This window comes from Microplitis mediator, chromosome 2 (assembly GCF_029852145.1).
Source record: "Microplitis mediator isolate UGA2020A chromosome 2, iyMicMedi2.1, whole genome shotgun sequence".
Taxonomy (NCBI): domain Eukaryota; kingdom Metazoa; phylum Arthropoda; class Insecta; order Hymenoptera; family Braconidae; genus Microplitis; species Microplitis mediator.
In genome coordinates, this window is record NC_079970.1 from 4567988 (window position 1) to 4584535 (window position 16548).

The window sequence follows — 16548 nt, forward strand, 5'->3', positions numbered from 1 at the left end:
TTTTATGGATACACTAAAAAAAGGTCGAAAGCTATAAGAAGATTGTGAATCTTTGAAACTTCAGTTTATATTGTAATCTGGTATCAATATCGCATCTGGCAGACGTATTACTGGTACTTGAAAACTAGATTAAAAATTTACGAGTTAACTTTAATATTATAATTTGCCGATAATACTGACGATAGAATTTTCTCTATCGATATTTGTAAGCTACTTATTATTTTTATTGTAAGTGCTTAGAGATATTGTTCATAGTTGGGTGTTATGTAAATCCTGTACTGTAAAATTTTTTGAGTGAACGCGGATCAAATTTGGAGTGTATGCGAAGCAGATGACTGTTTAATTATTTAATCTCTTTGGAGTGAAGTTTATTTATAAATTAAAATTCTGGTTCGGAGTAAATGCGGAATTAAATAAAATCTAGATCACTCCGAATTCACTACCGATTTTTTTCCGTACACTGTCAAATTTTGGGTGTGAATTTACAGTAATTATCATCATCGATGTAGATTATTTTGAAATGAAAATTCAAAACCTAGTGTTGTAGTAATCGAGAGTTTTAAATAAATAACTCATACATTTACACCATTGGTGGTGTAATCGTTCTAATTCACGCAGTTGAAAATTCAACACCAGTCGTGAAATTTTCACACCGGCAGTGTTGAAAATCTAAGCCCCAAATTATTCACAGCACACCGTGGACTCAAAATTTTTTACAGGCCAGATAACGAATTAAATAAAAATAGCAAATATAAAAAATTTCAGTGAAACTGAAACTGCTGGTGAGCTGATGCCTATTTCGATATTCTAGTCGAGTATTAGTAATACGTTTAAATTTCCATGTAAATGTAACCAGTTTTTCCTTTTTTTATTTATTTTTTTTTCCTTCATTTTAAAAACGAAGACACGTGTAATGATGATATATTATATGTAAAATCCATCAGACAGTAGGTATATTATACGTGACGTGTGTTTGACTTTATAAAATAGGCTGAGGAAATTCACAGAAATACTATACATGGATAATGTAGATCCATTCCAATGCAAATGAGGCGAATGGGCGACGTGAGGTACAACGAAAGCACACACCGCGTATAAGGGAGAATTGGATGAGAGTGTCTGGGGTCTTGGATTCACTACCATTAGTCTTGAATTGCATTCGATATGAGTAGAGTCTCTGAAGGGTCTGGATATATTTTGTCATTTAGACAGAATTTCTTCTTTTACCTCTACCTCTACCTCTACCTCTACGTCTACTTCTATCTTTTCCTCTTCCTTTAAAACTTATTTTTTTATCCTATGAATATGTCTTATTTACTTTCGTTTTTTCCTTCTCCTTTTTTCCATCTTCGCCTTTCGTCTCTACCTCAACCTCTATCACCATCTCCTCAATTTTATTTTACTTTATTTTTACGTTGCCACATTTTATTTGAATCTCTGGCCCGCAATATCCACCCTCGTGAGTATTCAGGCTTCTCATTTAATCCCTTCAAAATTCTAGATTAAATTTGATGAGAAAATCTCGACATGAGATGGAAGATTATCTCAATCTTATTACAGCTCGCGTTCAATGTTTTAAATTTTTTCAGGCAAAAGAAAAAAAGAAGATAAAACACCGGTGAGATAAATATATTCTTGTGTGATAACACGAAAAAGTGCTGGAGCACAAAAAGGTACCAGGTGGAGCGCGTCTAGCTCATTGGGCGCTGGCGAACGCAAATAGCGCAACGGGAATTTCCATCGCCGTCCATGGACCAGGCAACAGAATAATCCAAAGTCTGGTTGATTACATTATAATTGCAGATGTATGCGAAACCCAGACGATACGGACGTTATATAAGCCTGCTGGGTTGTTTTCTCACCCTCCGGGCCACGTTTTCTCTGGTTTGATTTGAGCTACTGTGCCTACTAACAAATTCTATAGAATATTGATAATGCACCAGCGGGACGCGCAATATTGCCGCCTCGGATGAGCCTTCAAATTAATCAACTTTGTTACACTAGTATCGATCCATTATTCTTTTTTTCAACGCTTAATTTTATTCAATAAACCCAAGTTACTAATGAACCAATCGCTCTTCTATTTTTTTTCCCTCAATTAAATTTTATTTAAAATTATACAGTCAAACTGCACGGAGAGAAGTGAATTATTACCATGTCGCATGGTAACGCAAGTTTTTTAGCCGTATTATTTATTTGACATAGTCGTTTGTCCGATTTTGAATGGTAACGCTAGCCATGCTAGGATGGTAATCATTTCTATGCTACATTGGAATTATTACAATTTCAATGAAGCTGCTTCCAATTCAAGGTAGTAAGGTTAATATTAAAATAAGGTTTTATAATTAAAGAATTAGGTTATTTAATTAATAATATAGTGGTCCCAACTAAAGCTTGGGATTGTTTCCCCACCAGTTTCTTCCCCCACCACCATAATATTAGAATGAGCGCATGCGTCGTTAAATGAGCGCATGCGTCGTTAAATGTGCGCATGCGTTCTTAAATGTGCGCATGTGCCAAACCAACATTTAAAGAGTGAGGAAAGAAAACCCGGTGGGAAAAAATCCCAATTTTCCATCAGGACGGCTATAAATAAATTTTTAACTGATTTAAAAAATTTAAACTATTAAATGTAATGTTTTTTTTCATAAATCGCAATCACATGCCGTTTGTTACAATTATGGTCATGCCATAATTTATATATTGGACGTATATACTGTATAGCAGCGCTTAATTTAAACTGCTTTCACGCTATACATCATGGAATCAGTGAAAAAACCTGCAAGTCAGTGAATATTCACTGCGAATCAGTCCCAAGTATATCACTGATTGAATTAGTGATATACTTGGGACTATTCGTGCAGTGATCATTCACTGATAGAAGTACTTTTCACTGATTCATTTTGAGGGAGTACCATTCTAGCATGGCTTTGATTACTATGCTACAAAGTAATATTTACCAGTAGCATGATTACTGTGTAGTATGGTAAATATTACCAGAAGAATGGTAATCATTCCCATGCTTTAAAAAATAGGACTGGTTACCATGTAGAATGGTAATTGTTACCATTCTCTTCTCTCCGTGTAATAAATCTGCTGGGAAATAATTCAAAACAAAAAATCTTATTTGATATAAAGTATGAATAGTAATCAAAATATTATTGACTCCATTCAAAAGATCAATAGACCGAATCAATAGAACTGCAGTGCTCATTCAACCTCGATTTATCTTTATAGGGACAATAAAAAATATGTATTCGTATCTTTCGTCGACTCGCTGGAAAATAAGGTTTATTTTTAGTGATAGAAACCCACAGCGATAAAATACATATGACAAGGGTCTTCCAAGTTATACTACTCGTTTACGTATTATTCTTTTTTTCTTTTTCTTTTTCTTTTTCTCCATATTACATTTTCTCGTTTTGGTATATTTTTTCTACAACTTTTATTTCTCTTCTTTACCTTTAGTTTCCTTTTGTAGCTTACGCTTATCCACTGACAAGTGACAGGGTAAACACCGTTCGATCATCCCGGCGTTTTGTACCCTCAGAAATTTTCCGCGATGCCAAAAGCGATCAATTCTCCCTATGGGCATGTCAATACTAGTAGACTGTTGTATAGAAAACTCTTGTGAACAAAAAATAATAAAAAAAAAAAGTAGAGCGAGATAGAGAAAGAAAAAAAGTTTTAGCATCGAGTTGTTACTCTTTTCTTGTACTCCATCATATTTTTAGCTGACAATCAATTCGCGTATAGTGATACATGTGTTGCGCGTTATATTTATAGCCTGGTAATGTACATCGGGCTCTTAAATCACAGATTGATGGGGGCGGTTAGTTATTTTTATTTTATTGTTACCTTCTATAAGCTGGTCGAGCATCGCGTAGATATGGGACGTGGCCTCATCCGTCATCACCCAGCCCCCGGTGGTCATTTCGAGGCGACCCTCCTTCACGAGACGTTTTACCACCGCTTTTTTCGTCGGGTGAGCACTGAAACAACATAAAAACACTGCGCTTAAACATTTATCGATAAAATTTAACAGTAATGTCGGGTGAAAGGTGAAAATTAATGTCAATATTTAGTTTTTTACGGCTTACTGACTATAAAACTCAAGACCTACTAGATTGTGGGCTATTACTGCTGATGAATTTTCAAATTATTTTTTATAGCCCGTAATATTTTTAATGAAATCAGACCTAAATGTCAATTAATCAACTCAATAAAATATTCAAAAGTAATTTAATTAAAGAGATAAATTTTTTTTCTTTAATTGAAATGAAGCGGGACACTATTTTTTGAAAATAATTTCTATTGGAAATCGCATTATTATAAATTTAATTAGTACCATTGAATTTTAATTGAAATCAGTTAATTGCCTGTATTTGTAAATAATAATAATGTTAATTAAAAAAAGAAAAAGTTGATAAGTAAAACAAGCTGATAATTTAATTAGCATTGCTTCAATTGACGTAATTACATGAAAGCAAATACAACAAAAGAGTGAAGAAAAAAAATAATTTTCTATCTTTAATCTTTGCTAAATTACAAAAGATTTCAAAGGGTCAAAGAGATTTTTTGCTTGAGTTATTTTGTATTTCACTTGATCTTATTTTTAGAATAAAAGATAAGAAAAAGTAAGCAGAAAATTAAAAAAATAAAAAAATTTATATTTAACAGCCGGCGGGAGAAAAGTCATTTGTACTTTTTCACGTTTTTTTGTTTCAACTTATTGGCAATGAGACCGAAACAATTCATTGAAAATTGTCTTTGATATTTTTCAAGTGGATATCGTATTATAGGAATATGATTTCAAGATAACAATAATAATAGTAATAATAATATAGAAATGTGCCAATAGTCGTAAGAAAAATTTCGACAGATCATACATCTTTGTTCTGTACTCTATACAAAAAAACACTCTATTTTATGTTTATCAATACTCTCGCATAGCTTGCCAGTATCTTGACTCATATTTCACGCTTCAAACTCTTTTAATAGTTCATTTCACGACAATCCCTATTACGATACGTCCATCGTTACGCTCTGAACTGCAATTTTGCCAACGGATAAGACGCTTAGCTGCTTTATGAAGCCACCAAGACTACAGGGATGTAACTGAACGATAAACTCAACTTAACCGTGAAATCTTAAGTCTTTATCTTTTTTATTTTGTCAACTAAAGATCCGTCTTAAATAAAAAAACAAGTTTTCGTTTCATCACTTCTATTATTAAATTCTTTAAATTTTTGTATTGTCGACATTGGAAATAATATACTTCTTTTACTGCCTGTTTAGGCAGTCAAAACAAAGCAATTTCAGACCAGTGCAATTTAGCGTCTTATTTTTGACAACTCCAATAGGATATTGTCTACCGAGGGTGAAAAGTAGGACATTTTAGTCCGCGTATGTAATTAATTACTGACCCGAGTCGGTAAGCGAAAGTGGCAAGCACGCGGATTTAGTCATCTTACCAGTCTTTTAAGGCATGCATACTATTTTTTACCAGATTTGTAACAGAAAATTTGAATTTTAACCTTTGTTTGGGTTGCGTAACAGTTCAACCAAAGGCAAAATAACCGCGACAAAATAACCAACGAAAAATAACCAAATGACAAAATAACCGCCTTTTTATCATAGTTTTTGTGTGTGTTTCGTCGGATATTTTGTCACAGTTATTTTTTCATGGTTATTTAAGCGTGACACCCGGATAATTTAGTCATCTTACCAGTCTTTTAAGGCATGCATAATATTTTTTACCAGATTTGTAACAGAAAATTTGAATTTTAGCCTTTGTTTGAGGGTACAAAGAGACATGTACCTAAAGATCAGCACGTTTTTCGCGATAATAAAAAAAATTTATGTAATTTGACTGCTTAAAGTTGACTTAGGGGTCAATCGGGGGTGGCTGAAATTTTCGGCTAACATACTAGCACCTACGCGAAACATTTCAGAAATCTAGATCTTGTAGACTTTTTACTTTTCATTTTCGTTCCGCGAAAAACTTTCCGATCTTCTGATGCATCAATGAAACATCCTCATCTTTATTTCATTTTTTGTAGTATAAAAAGATCGTTATTGTTTTTTCCCTTGAAATAGGCAGAAATCCGAACATTCTGCGCCGGTTTGATGAAAATTATTTTCTGACTTTATTTCATTTCTGTCAGTATTTCATTTCATATTTGCAAACCTCTCAATAATCACATGTCATTCTAATTAACCAAGTTGACAGCCGAATTAGTACACACGCTATTGGTTTTAAATTGTCTCATTTTGAGTGGCTCCAATTAAACTAATTTTAAATTCTACCAGCAGAATTATAAATGCCCAATTATTATTTTTAATGAAGCAGTTATGAATGAGCTATTTGAAATTCAAAATTATTCTATTTACCATCAAAGTTAAATTTAAAATCTGCGAAAATATCTTTTGACATTTAAGTTATATTCAAAATCCTTAAATTTACCATCAGCAATTAAAACTTTATTTCAAATTCAAATTATTTTAGCTGTAAATCAAAAGAGCTGATTTATTACTTGGTTATTAAAAGTTTTATAATTATTGATAAGTAGCTTTAAATAAATATTTCAAGTTATGTAATAACGATATTTAATGTCATTATCTTTAAAAGATAAAATATCATTTTTACCTTTCCCACCATAATGATAAAAACGAAACTTCACTCCAGATAAATGTCATGTTTGGCCACTGCTGCAATTTCGTAACCATGTTATTGAGAATACCACGTGTTGAGCTGTGAAAATATTGTTCAAAAGTTTTCAGCCATCCGGGATCAGTGTGGCTGTGTGGCATCAGTATCACCTGCAACAAAGTGATAACAATAATAATAATAACAGTAATAACAATAATTATAAATTGTAAACTAATACGTATAAATATGAAGCCAGAATTTGTCGTTTATTAGTCAAGAGCTCCGGTTGTTTGTAACTAGAAATAAGAGGAGCATGAGTAGAGGGAATAAAGGATAAAGGGCACAAGTGTGACCGGATATTCTTGGCTCATTTGCAGGTGTAAACAAAACCCTAGAAACTAAACGCCTTTGTGAGCCGAAAGGAGTAATGGGGATAGAGCCCAGTTAATTACTATTATATAGACTTAAAACCTTGGGTATCCTCTAATAAGCTAGAATAAAGTGAACAAACTGAGCCAGCCTGAACAAAGTGAACAAAGTTCCTGGTACATTAACAAGATGAACAGACTTATGTCTACCAAGGACGCGCTTATTGGTATGCATAAGCTGACATTTAAACATGTCGCTGTCAGTGTCATGTCTCTGCACTCACGCCCTCGGTCTGGTCTCTGGACCCTTATAATGTATTTCAATTATTTTTTTTCTGCACCAGCACCTTTTAGTCCTTGACGAGACCTGCAGGACTTTAGTTTTGTTATTCAGATGCCGAGTTTCTGGCTATAGTAATAGAATCCACGTCATTCTATAAACTGCACCAGCAGATGGAGAACTCTCGTTTAGAGGGACGACTTTAGCTCGTTACTTGGCTAACTAAACTTGAATTAAGGTCATTAAGGTCACTGGTAATGTTTCAGTGGTAAACTTGATAGTTTCGGCTAATATATATATCGAAGAACGTGAGGCTAAATGGCTCCTCGGGAAATAATATTTATAATTTAATTTTATTTTATGAAATGGTATTGAGTAAAAGGCTTTTCGCAATGTTTGCTTCGTTAATGATATACTTGAGCATTTGAATGAATCTTTTGGTGTATAAAGCGTTTATGTTTGAGATTATTGAGCAGCTCTGCCGCGTAGGAACGAGAACGAGGCAAGGATTCTAACCCTCTTCATTCGTTTTCATCGTGTTCACGTCGCCCGTATATATCTGCATTTTCAAGCCAAACGACACCGACGTGGAATTGTTTGCTCGAAATGAGCTTACCATCGCGTACCTTTGCTCTATACACACGTACATTTGTGTTTGTCTAAAAATTCGCGGTTCTTTTACGTTCATACGTGAGTATGAGGGCGACAAAATTTCTCAATCTATTTCCATTTCTGTCGGTAGATTTTATTTCTCAATACATTATTCAGTATATTGTATACACATATATATTATATATGAGTTTATTTATCGGTTGAAAAAATACTTGGAGATGAAATGGAAAAATTTATAACTTTTTTAATGAGAATTTCTGCAATATTCTTTGAAGCTTTGTGTCTTTCTATTTGGTTTTGTTGTTATCGTTGGTATTTATTATTTATTATACATTTGTGGATGGAAAGAGAAACATCAATATAATAATGCACATTGAGAAACTTTACTTATCAATGTATATACGCAAGTTTGTTTCATAATAAATATATAGCTCAAGTCGATCTCATTAAAGTCATTACGCTAGAATTGAGATGAGTTCTATGTTGATTAAAGGAACGCGAGTGATGCTAGAATAACTCTTGAAATTAACTGTGAGTACTTTATATTAAATAACGTCTGTGAATGTTTTAGATAAATTATTTATTCATGATTTGTATTTATATAAATTTGTTTTCATTATATTGTAATATTATTTTATGATAATTTTTGTAATTTCATTTTGAATAATTTTATTGTTCTTACGCGTTTCATTATTGTTGAAATAAGCAACGAAAAATGACTGGTAACGCACAGGCCTGTAGAGAGGAAACACAGAGAGGATAAGGGCAATATTTTGTTACCTGCGACCTTTTCCGATGACCCGATGACCATCACTCGATCAGTCTGAAGGAAGATCTCGACCATTCAATACGTCACATTAAATTCATTCATACTTTCCCGAGTCATAATATCTAGCCTCATCGAACCCAAGTAAGCCTCAATCCAGCCTCACTGAGTAAAAAAAGAGCCATCCGGCCTTACCCGAAATGGAGAGGTAGATTTCTTATGTAAATACAATAAAGCTACAATAGTGTAATTAATACTTATTTTGTAAGCTTAAACATGAATTTGAAGGAAATGAGTTATGCCTTATCATTTAGAAGTTATTAGAAGACTAAGCTGCAAAAATAAGCTTTTTTTATTTTTTGTAAAATTTTCGATATCAAATTATTAGAAAAGATGTTTAAAAAAATCAAGTATTGCAGTGAAAATTAAAGCTAATCGTCCAAATTTTGAGATATTTTATACAGAATTGAGTTATTATTTTCGGTTCAAAAGTTATTTAAGTATAAAAACAGAAAATTCATTTTTATGAAAATCAAAAAAAAATTTCAAACACCCACAGCTTCCAAACTAATCGACTAATAGGTAAAATAAGATATATGGTGGCAAAATTTTTTGATAATTCGATCATGAGACCCATTGCAATAGTCCGATTTCTAAAGAAATCTTCCTAAAAAGCATTTTGAACCTCAAATAATGCTCACAGAGCCTCAATGAGCCTCAAATGAACCTAGTCTCGACTATGTAATTTAAACTCGATTAGTATTATTTGAGGCTCTTTGATCACCATTTGAGGCTCATTGAGGCTCTGTGGGCATTATCTGAGGTTCATTGAGACTCTGTGAGCATTATTTGAGGCTCAAAATGCTTTCTTTACTCAGTGAGGCTGGATTGAGGCCTACTTGGGTTCGATGAGGCTAGATTGAGGCTAGAAATTATGACCCGGGTTGCTATTTACAAATATTCTCGATTCAGTTATACATTTAAACATTTCTCTTGTAATAGTTTATTATCTTTTAATAAAGTAACACAGTGATTAATAAAACCTTCTAATTCCTTTTGCATAGCTCACGCATTTCCTGATATTCCAACAATTATAGTAAAATAACAAAATTCGGTAGTGGTTTTAGAATGTCAATTAAATGTGAGGGATGAATATGGAAATTTGTAGAGATATATTTTCAACCTGCATTGTAATTTTAAAAGCATGATTAAGTTGTGGTGATTGGATATTAAATGATGGTACTTTTAACGGGATAAAATAAGATTTCTGGTTGTTTTCAGACCAAGACAAGACTCTTGTTGAGGTTCTACAAATAGAGTCGGTGAGAGCCGATCGATCTCTCAAGAATAAGGCAAACCTCGGCGTTCTGGCGCCACCAACGACTTAGACTAGTAGACAGGAGCAGACAGCGATGAGAGAAGAAAATTACACAAGAAAAATTTCATCTCATTTCGTATACTTTTTAAAAATCCTCATTATCTACCATCCTTTTTTTTTATTTACTTACAGTACTTTGCATAATTTCATAAGCAGTTAAGTAAACAAAGTTTTTAAGTATAGTTAAAATTTTATTATTTTTACTTATCAAAAAAAAAATTATTGTCAATATGCGTTTGCTAGTTTCTTCTTTATTTTATAAACGAGTGTCAAAGAAATTTTTTTTATGGTTTATAATTTAATATGGACGAACGGGTAAAATGGGACACAAAAATTTTGCTCAATTTTTATCTATAGCGTCAACATTTTACCCCCCTTCCGTCTACATAAAACGAAATTGTTTGGAGAAAAAAAATTAAAAACAAACTCTCAAAGCTCTTTGATAAAATATCGGTGCTATAAAATGAAATTTAAATAAATTTTCAAGACCTCAAGGATTTTATCGATTTTTCATTTCTATTAGTTGTAAAGTAATCCTTGACATACTTCGACATTTTTAGTACACGAGGTCCATTTGAGAGTTAAATTGTAAACGGCCAACTAAACATGAAAAAATATTGAGATCGCAATTTATTGTCCATTTATTAAAATTATCATTTTTTTTTGCATCGTAATTTTATTTCTCATTACAATCTTTTTAAATAAATAGGAAAATAAATTTTTTTGACGGTAAAAAATAAAAAAAAAAATAACAAATTACTTTCTATAAATTTTCGATATAAAAAATCGAATTTTATCAATTTATTTAGACATTTACTGTTAGGAAACTCGATTATAAGGCGAGCTTACTGTCTACACTCTCATTTTCTCTTAACTTTTTATCATAGTGCGACGCGGTCCCTGGCACATAAATACGCTACTATTTCTGCAATCTTTTCTTAACAAGATGAAACTACCGCAGTTTTTTACACCGGCATATATCCGCCTTGGAAATAAAATATACATTACTACCATAAAAAAATGTTCCTTTCTTTTCCACAAGCTTTTAAAAGAATTCTCTCGTCGCAATATGAACAAAAACTTTTTAGTAGACTATAATGACGCGGAATATTCAAACGACAATAGATAAAAATATTAAACTTTAAATTGTTTATTTATAATAAAAAATATTATAATTTTTCGCATAAATTAAAATTTAATTTTTAAATTAATTATCAACGAGTAATTTACCATTGAATGAGCGCACATAAAGGGAAATATGCTTGAATGATCACCGTCATATTCAAAGGGAACCGCGATGCGTAATGAACGTTTCCAATCCAAGTTTTCAAAGCCACGATACAAATAACAGCAACAAAACTTAAACAATATATTCGATGATATAAATTAATTTTTTTTTTAATTCATGTCCACTGAAAAATTTTTTTTTCGTGATAAACAGTAATTAATGTATGCTAATTTATATATTCGCATAAATAAACGTGCAAATAAAATGAAAATCAAACCAATTTGTCGCGTAACAAACAGCCAATATTTATTTTCAGTAAGTACACTTTACGAGGGGCTTTGCTACTTTTTTCCCTTTTTTTTTTCAAGTTACATAAAGTATGTAAGTACGTGCAATTAGTATAATTGAGGCGTGTAAATCGATTTATGCGAAGCACGAGTCTTTGTGGTCCGACTAGTAAGGCTGTTACTACTGCAGTGGCATAAAGAATGAGAATTTGCTACTACATATGTACTGCTATGTATTATATTATATTATATGTATATAGATATGTATGTATGTGGAGAGAATACAGGTGATGGTAACGACAGACGACATACTCTACACGAATCGCTCTAAATTCGCGATCGCGAACTCAATTGTCATTCCGTGTTTTGGACCAGCGTAACGCCCACTATTGTATTTCCACGACAATGCCATGATGAGCGACCATTCTCTAGTCTGGAATTCACTATCTCATCAATGATTTCAGGAACGTTCTCAATGCTTCAATATTCATCAAAGAGATATATTCAATTAAATAATAAATAAAAGTCATTTTATTGTGATTTTAATTTTAATTTTTCAATTTTATAGCAACAGTAAAAAATTCCCAACAAATTTTACTATGGGTGCATAATAACACCGGACTAGAAGAAAACTGGTACAAAATTTACAAGTGTCCCATAGTAAACGTATGCGCATAGGCCACAATCGTGTAGTCTGCGCATACGTTTACTATGGGACACTTGTAAATTTTGAATCAGTTTTCTTATAGTCCGGTGTTACTATGCACCCATCGTAAAATTTATTGGGAATTTTTCACAGTGAAAGACTAATAAATTTTTCATCATACCTGCACCGGAAGTTTACATTCCTGCCCTGTTTAGAGGGAAGAAAGTCGGTCTTTTTTTTTGTGAAAAAACGAATAAAAAAAATTAGCGCATGCGCTATTCTTCTTACAAACAGGGGCAAAAATTCAAACTTTCAAGTGCACGCGGGTTGAAATGTCCGACTTTCCTTCCTTAGTGTGTAATATGCTATTATTCATTAAATAAAAAAGATATTTATCATATATTCCTGATAGATCATTATAAGTTTAAGAAAAAAAAAATTTGACAAGGATTTTTTTTTGAAATAAAAAAAGCTTTTAACAGATAAGAGCTTGAAGTATTAAGATTTACTATTAATATTTAAAACATGGTGGTGTATGATTGCGGAATAAAAATAAAACCTAAAGATCTGGCTCATCCGGTTGGAATCAAGAGACGGGAACAAAGATTAGATAAGCTCACGAGCTCTTTCGGAGGTTTATCCGTACAACAGGAGGCGAGCGAGTTTTCTTGTCTCTCGGGAGAGGAGAAAAAAATATTAGAGTAGGGCAAACGGAAAATAAAAATAATAGAGGAAACAAATCCAAGCATCGACCAAACGACGAAACAAGACTCTCAGGATCTTCGACATTACATACGAGGACTTTTGAATCTTGAATACTACTACAACAACAACATCGTCTACTACTACAAATGCTAATACTCCTTGTATTCTTAAAAGTCACGAATATTTTTCGGACGTTGATAAATATCTGACAGATCAGCGAATAATCTGACGCATCGCACTAAGAGCCTCTCGAGATGGTCTTTTATAGTTTCAGCTTTTATGTACTTTACTTAATCTATTTTTATCGGAATTAGCAGTTCGAGCTGCAGTTAAACTTTTAACGACGTCATTGTTCCGATAAAATAAATTACTCTTATTAAATTTATATTTTACTTTTCTTTAGTACAGCATTGAAACTTTTATTGAATTGCTCTAGATAAAATTTATTTGTTTTTTGAATTTATCACAAAAGCCAATGAGATCAAGCTAAAAATTTATTTTTTTTTTTTTTGTAAAAATTTGACTTAAGTACTTAAATTTCAAAGAATTGCGATAGCTACAGTACCTTAGCGGAATAAAATATAATCCAATTTTTTTTCGGTGTATTTATTTAGAATAGAATAAATTTTATTACAGCATAAAGCTGAATTTATCATTGCGAATAAACTCTTTTTCTTGTGTGCTCTCAAGCATGTCTTTACTTTATAAACCAGACTCATTGTTTTCGGATCGTGAGATCAAAAGATTTTTCTCTCATTTTACAAACAGAACACCATGAATCCAACTTCCCAGTTATAAATATAAATTTTTTTATTTATTAAAACTTCCACTTATACTTATTCACCGACATTTGTTATCTCTGATATCACACAAGCAATAACTTTATCCTGTCATTTATATTTTAGCGATAGAGAACTTTAAATTATATTTTCCCTGTAAATTTCGCGTAAGTTAATTGCTAAAAATAAAAAAAAATCTAATAAAATAAAACAAGTAGAAAAATAAATGTAAAATGAAAATTCTCTGGAGGGTGATACGTTGAGTAGAATCACCACAAACAATTTGACACGTGTCCGATTCTCTATCACTATCTTTTTAACTCACAGAGGTTCACCCACGCGTTCGCTACTAACTCATGGTCATTTTTTTTCGAACTGCCTCTCCGATGTGAATGCTCGTAAATTTTATTCCATGACTCTCTAGTGTTGCACAGGGTTCATTTCTCTGTCTCTCTCTTTCACTCTTTTGGTGATGTGGGAGTTCGGCACTCACGAGAATTACGGGGTTAACTTGCATTCAATGAGAAAATGTAAATTTATATATACCATTATTGCATCGATTGTTAAATGTTAATCCGATTGAGTAATTTAATTTATTTAACTATTAATAATTTAATAATGACGTTTAATTTCATTATTTACCAGACATATTAATTACTAAGTAAATAAATCTAAGCTTTTATTTACATTCAACTTCCCGCATGAAAACATCATATATGATGAACATATATTAAAAAATATATGTTACAGATATAAATATATCTTACATAGAACTATATATAGATTTTTGCCGATTTTATTATATTTCTATATATGTTTTGTGTTATATAAATTCATATATTTCCCTATAACTTCAATATATTATTTATATATTTGAAAATTTATAATTTTAATGTGTTCAAAAATAAATGTTATTTATATATGGAAACAAATTAGAATACATATATAATTCATCATTATATGGCATGATATATGTACCATGTATTTAACTTTATATATTTTTCGATATATAGAACCATATAAGCCTCCCTATATATGTAAGAATAAATAAAATCTATTCTTTTCTGCCTTCCTCTCTCTGTTATAAGATTCAAATATTGTGTTCAAAATATATATGTACATGTGTGTTAGCTTACAAATTTACATATATAATTATCAATATATGTAATACATAAATGTGCTAACTTATAAGTTTACATATATGATTATAAATATATATAATACATATATTAACTTATAAACTTACGTATATAATTAATTATATTAAAACTTACTATATTATATATAAGAAAATATATATCGTTTTTGGCCACTTATATGGTCCCATATTGATTATATATTTTTTCATATATATTTATCACACGGAAAAAAATTAATCGTGAATGCAACATGATGCAGTCATGTTGCATTCACATGATGAAATCATGTTGCATTCACATGATTTGTCATGTTGCATTCACATGATAGTCATGTTGCGGTAACATGAGAAAATCATGTGGCATTCACATGATTTGTCATGTTGCATTCACATGATAATCATGTTGCGGTAACATGAGAAAATCATGTGGCATTCACATGATTTGTCATGTTGCATTCACATGATAATCATGTTGCGGTAACATGAGAAAATCATGTGGCATTCACATGATTTGTCATGTTGCATTCACATGATAATCATGTTGCGGTAACATGAGAAAAATCATGTTGCATTCACATGATTTGTCATGTTGCATTCACATGATTTGTCATGTTGCATTCACATGATAATCATGTTGCGGTAACATGAGAAGATCATGTTGCATTCACATGATTATCTCATGTTACCGCAACATGATTATCATGTGAATGCAACATGACAAATCATGTGAATGCAACATGATTTTTCTCATGTTACCGCAACATGATTATCATGTGAATGCAACATGACAAATCATGTGAATGCCACATGATTTTCTCATGTTACCGCAACATGATTATCATGTAGCCGAAACATGACAAATCATGTGAATTCAACATGATTTTCTCATGTTATCGCAACATGACTATCATGTGAATGCAACATGACAAATCATGTGAATGCAACATGATTTCATCATGTGAATGCAACATGACTGCATCATGTTGCATTCACGATTAATTTTTTTCCGTGCATATATGGTATTTTCATACAGGTTCAATTAAAACACTTCTGGTAATAAAAAATCGATTATGACTACAGATTACATCGATAGTGGATATTAAACATGACTCAGTTGTCGTTATCGATTATTTTTTTTGCAAAAACTATTGGAACGGTAGAAAATTCTTTATTGATCCTTGAACGGTTTAGTCTTGCACTTTTTCTTAAGAAAAATTTTTTTTTATTGATAGGATTACGGTCTAGGAGATACTTAAATAGCTCAGTTCAGCAGGAGGAACCTTTGCAACAATGAAATTTCTTCATTGATCCTTAAAACCGAGTACTTGCCATCGATAAACGGATTGGTCTTGCACTTTTCTCTCTAAAGTAATTTTTTTTAATTGACTGATTCTGAGGTATCATTTAAATCGTTCGATTTTGTATTTATGTGAATTAAATTTAAAAAAAAGTTCAGAATTTTATTTTTATAATTTGAGTCGACTACAACTTCAAGGGTAATTTGTATTTTTAATTTCCAAATTTATCAATGACAAAATATTAAATCACTTCAGCATCAGCACGATCGTTACATAGAAACTGGAGTCTCAAGTTCAAGGCTATTAATTTTCGCTTCATGTTACTATTGAATAATAATAGTCCAGTCACGGAATAACGATATAGAATTAGAAAAAAACGGAATTCAAATTTAAAAACTGCATTTGTTAAAT

At 31.7% G+C, this 16548-nt stretch overlaps 1 protein-coding gene across 5 annotated transcripts in view; it reads right to left on the reverse strand.

Annotated features, from left to right (window-relative positions):
* The window catches only part of LOC130664027 (alpha-mannosidase 2), a 106760-nt gene that overhangs the window by 19360 nt on the left and 70852 nt on the right, over nt 1-16548 (reverse strand). For all 5 annotated transcript variants that reach the window (XM_057463678.1, XM_057463676.1, XM_057463674.1 and 2 more), the window contains 2 exons: nt 6650-6822; nt 3859-3992 (listed from right to left, as the gene is read on the reverse strand). In XM_057463678.1, the coding sequence (XP_057319661.1) occupies nt 3859-3992; nt 6650-6822 (307 nt within the window). The remainder of the gene's footprint in view (nt 1-3858; nt 3993-6649; nt 6823-16548) is intronic.